This window comes from Grampus griseus (genome assembly GCF_964374135.1).
Source record: "Grampus griseus genome assembly, chromosome: 8".
Taxonomy (NCBI): domain Eukaryota; kingdom Metazoa; phylum Chordata; class Mammalia; order Artiodactyla; family Delphinidae; genus Grampus; species Grampus griseus.
In genome coordinates, this window is record NC_139002.1 from 88,410,076 (window position 1) to 88,414,330 (window position 4,255).

General features: G+C 47.9%; 1 protein-coding gene across 1 annotated transcript; it reads left to right on the forward strand.

Moving 5' to 3' along the window:
• Nucleotides 1-564: 564 nt before the first annotated feature.
• RAG1 (recombination activating 1) lies at nt 565-3,696 on the forward strand (the record flags this gene model as incomplete). The annotated part of the gene is made up of 1 exon (XM_082660102.1): nt 565-3,696. One exon carries the CDS (start codon nt 565-567, stop codon nt 3,694-3,696), a length of 3,132 nt encoding a protein of 1,043 aa, XP_082516228.1.
• Nucleotides 3,697-4,255: the final 559 nt, after the last annotated feature.

The window sequence follows — 4,255 nt, forward strand, 5'->3', positions numbered from 1 at the left end:
GCTGGAAATATATTGTCCAGCTAATGCAATGAGACTGATACAATGCAGAAAATATGACTTTTCTTTGGTTTAGTAGACAGCTTTTCCTTGCATTTATTCAGCAAATAACTATTGAGCACATAATGTGTGCTAGGAAACTTGGGGAGACAGAGATAAATCACTCAAGGATTCTGTCCTCAAAGACCTTAAGATTTCACCGGAAGGGAAATAATATTGTACATATATAATAATGTACATCAACTATACCTCAACAAAAAATAATAAGTTAAAAAAATAAGTTTGTACTTATATATGTGAAATAAACCATGGTGTTGCATGTAATTAGATACATGGTATAAATGACCATCAGCCCTGTCAGAACAGGGAATGACTCTCTCTCTGCTATATGATCAGCACATAACATAGTATATTAAAATAGGAGGTTTAATAATTATCTTTTTGGATGATTTAATAAGTGAATAATTGAATGTACTCATTTGTATTCCTTCCAATGCACATCAGTGAGATATTGAAATTTTTTCCTAATCTGACTTGTTTTTATTGTTTCCAGGTACCTCAGTCAGCATGGCTGTCTCTTTGCCACCCACCCTGGGACTCAGTTCCGCCCCAGACGAACTCCAGCACCCACATATTAAATTTTCAGATTGGAAATTTAAGCTATTCAGGGTGAGATCCTTTGAAAAGGCACCTGAAAATGCTCAAGGGGAAAAGCAAGATTCCTCCGAAGGGAAACCCTCTCTAGAGCAATCTCCAGCAGTCCTGGACACACCTGGTGGTCAGAAATCAGCTCTGACTCAACTGGCATTGAAGCCCCACCCAAAGTTTCTGAAGAAATCCCATGATGACAGGAAAGCAAGAGACAAAGCCATGCACCAAGCCAACCTGCGACATCTCTGCCGCATCTGCGGGAATCCTTTCAAAGCCGATGGGCACAATAGGAGATACCCAGTCCATGGGCCTGTGGATGGTAAAACCCAAGTCCTTTTACGAAAGAAGGAAAAGAGGGCCACGTCCTGGCCAGACCTCATTGCCAGGGTTTTCCGGATCGATGTGAAGGCCGATGTGGACTCGATCCATCCCACTGAGTTCTGCCATAACTGCTGGAGCTTCATGTACAGGAGGTTTAGCAGTGCCCCGTGTGAGGCTTACTCCCCAAGGAATGCAACCATGGAGTGGTCCTCCCACACAACACCCTGCGACATCTGCCACGTTGCCCGTCAGGGACTCAAGAGGAAGGGTCATCAGCCAAGCGCACAGCTCAGCAAAAAACTCAGAACTGTGATTGCCCGAGCTCGAGAAGTCCGTCGGCGCAAGAGGAGAGCCCAGGCCGGGATCAGCAGCAAGGAACTGAAGAAGAAAATCGCCAGCTGCAGTAAGATACATCTCAGTACCCAGCTCCTGACACTGGACTTCCCGGCGCACTTTGTGAAATCTGTCTCCTGCCAGCTTTGTGAACACATTCTGGCGGACCCTGTAGAGACCAGTTGTAAGCATGCATTTTGCAGGATCTGCATTCTCAGATGCTTCAAAGTCATGGGAAATTATTGTCCTTCTTGCCAGTACCCCTGCTTCCCTACTGACCTGGAGAGTCCAGTGAAGTCTTTTCTGAGCATCTTGAATTCCCTGATGGTGAAATGTCCAGCCAAAGAGTGTAATGAGGAGGTCAGCTTGGAAAAATATAATCACCATGTCTCAAGCCACAAGGAATCGAAAGAGACTTTCGTGCATATTAATAAAGGGGGCCGGCCCCGCCAGCATCTCCTGTCCCTGACCCGGAGGGCTCAGAAGCACCGTCTGAGGGAGCTCAAGCTGCAAGTCAAGGCTTTCGCTGACAAAGAAGAAGGTGGAGATGTGAAGGCGGTGTGCCTGACCTTGTTCCTGCTGGCTCTGAGGGCAAGGAATGAGCACAGACAAGCCGACGAGCTGGAGGCCATCATGCAGGGACGGGGCTCCGCCCTGCAGCCGGCTGTTTGCTTGGCCATCCGTGTCAACACCTTCCTCAGCTGCAGCCAGTACCACAAGATGTACAGGACTGTGAAGGCCATCACAGGCAGGCAGATCTTCCAGCCTTTGCACGCCCTTCGGAGTGCTGAGAAGGCCCTTCTGCCAGGCCACCACCCCTTCGAGTGGCAGCCACCTCTGAAGAACGTGTCTTCCAGCACTGACGTGGGCATTATTGATGGACTGTCTGGACTGTCCTCCTCTGTGGATGACTACCCGGTGGACACCATCGCCAAGCGCTTCCGCTATGATTCAGCTTTGGTGTCTGCTCTGATGGACATGGAAGAAGACATCCTGGCGAGCATGAGAGACCAAGACCTCGAGGACTACCTGAATGGCCCCTTCACCGTAGTGGTGAAGGAGTCTTGTGATGGGATGGGAGACGTGGGTGAGAAGCATGGCAGTGGGCCAGCAGTTCCGGAAAAGGCAGTTCGGTTTTCCTTCACGATCATGAAAATCACCATCGCTCACGGGTCACAGAATGTGAAGGTGTTTGAGGAAGCCAAGCCTAACTCTGAACTGTGTTGCAAGCCCTTGTGCCTCATGCTGGCAGATGAGTCTGACCACGAGACCCTGACGGCCATCCTGAGCCCTCTCATTGCCGAGAGGGAGGCCATGAAGAGCAGCAAATTAATGCTTGAGATGGGAGGCATCCTCCGGACTTTCAAGTTCATCTTTAGGGGCACCGGGTATGATGAGAAACTTGTCCGGGAAGTGGAAGGACTCGAGGCTTCGGGCTCAGTCTACATTTGTACGCTTTGTGATGCCACCCGCCTGGAAGCCTCTCAAAATCTTGTCTTCCACTCCATCACCAGAAGCCACGTTGATAATCTGGAACGCTATGAGGTCTGGCGTTCCAACCCATACCATGAGACGGTGGAGGAACTGCGGGACCGGGTGAAGGGGGTCTCGGCCAAACCCTTCATTGAGACGGTCCCTTCCATAGATGCACTCCACTGCGACATCGGCAACGCAGCTGAGTTCTACAAGATTTTCCAGCTGGAGATAGGGGAGGTGTATAAGAACCCCAGTGCCTCCAAAGAGGAGAGGAAAAGATGGCAGGCTGCCTTGGACAAGCACCTCCGGAAGAAGATGAATCTGAAACCAATCATGAGGATGAATGGCAACTTTGCCAGGAAGCTCATGACCAAAGAGACGGTTGAAGCAGTTTGTGAATTAATTCCCTCCGAGGAGAGGCACGAAGCTCTGAGGGAACTAATGGACCTTTATTTGAAGATGAAACCCGTCTGGCGATCATCATGCCCTGCTAAGGAGTGCCCAGAATCCCTCTGCCAGTATAGCTTCAATTCACAGCGTTTTGCTGAGCTCCTCTCCACCAAGTTCAAGTATAGATACGAGGGCAAAATCACCAATTATTTTCACAAAACCCTGGCTCACGTCCCTGAAATTATTGAGAGGGATGGCTCCATTGGGGCCTGGGCAAGTGAGGGAAATGAGTCTGGCAACAAACTGTTTAGGCGCTTCCGGAAAATGAATGCCAGACAGTCCAAGTACTACGAAATGGAAGATGTCTTGAAACATCACTGGTTGTATACCTCCAAATACCTGCAGAAGTTTATGAATGCTCATAATGCATTGAAAACTTCAGGGTTTACCATAAACTCCCAGGGAAGCTTAGGGGACTCATTAGACCTAGAGGACTCTCCAGAATCTCAAAATTCAATGGAATTTTAAGAAGGGCAGCCCCTTATGAGTTGGTTTTGCAAATAAATTTTCCTCTGGGTGGCATGGTGACCACCTCCTCGTACCCTTCACTCCTGTGTATGGGGCTTCACCACCCAAGCGGTGGTAGGTTGGAGAGGCCACAGATGCTGAACCCATGTCAGGAATGGATAACTGGTGAGCTGATTGCTTGAGCCATTTAGGGAGTTCAGAAAAGCAACAGGAGGAATCAGTTATTTGAAAGCTCAATAGCTGAGAACAGGAGTAACTGCGGGGGACCAGAGATGAACAAAGATATGTGTATGTGTGACCGTGTGACGTGAAAATCAAAGTCAAGGTTGTCAAAGGACAGCCAGTGAAGGCAGGAAAGGAATTTGACTTGTGGTTTCCATCTACCACCACCTCCCCAGTTATTCTAGTTTATATTGAGATGTGTTTTCTATATTGAGATGTGTGTTTTCTATATCATTTTTGCAGAATTATTTATTTTATAAATTTCACATATTTTGGCTTATTCTACAAGATTCAGGAAAGCTTTTCAGATCTCTCTAATAATCATACCTTACATTTG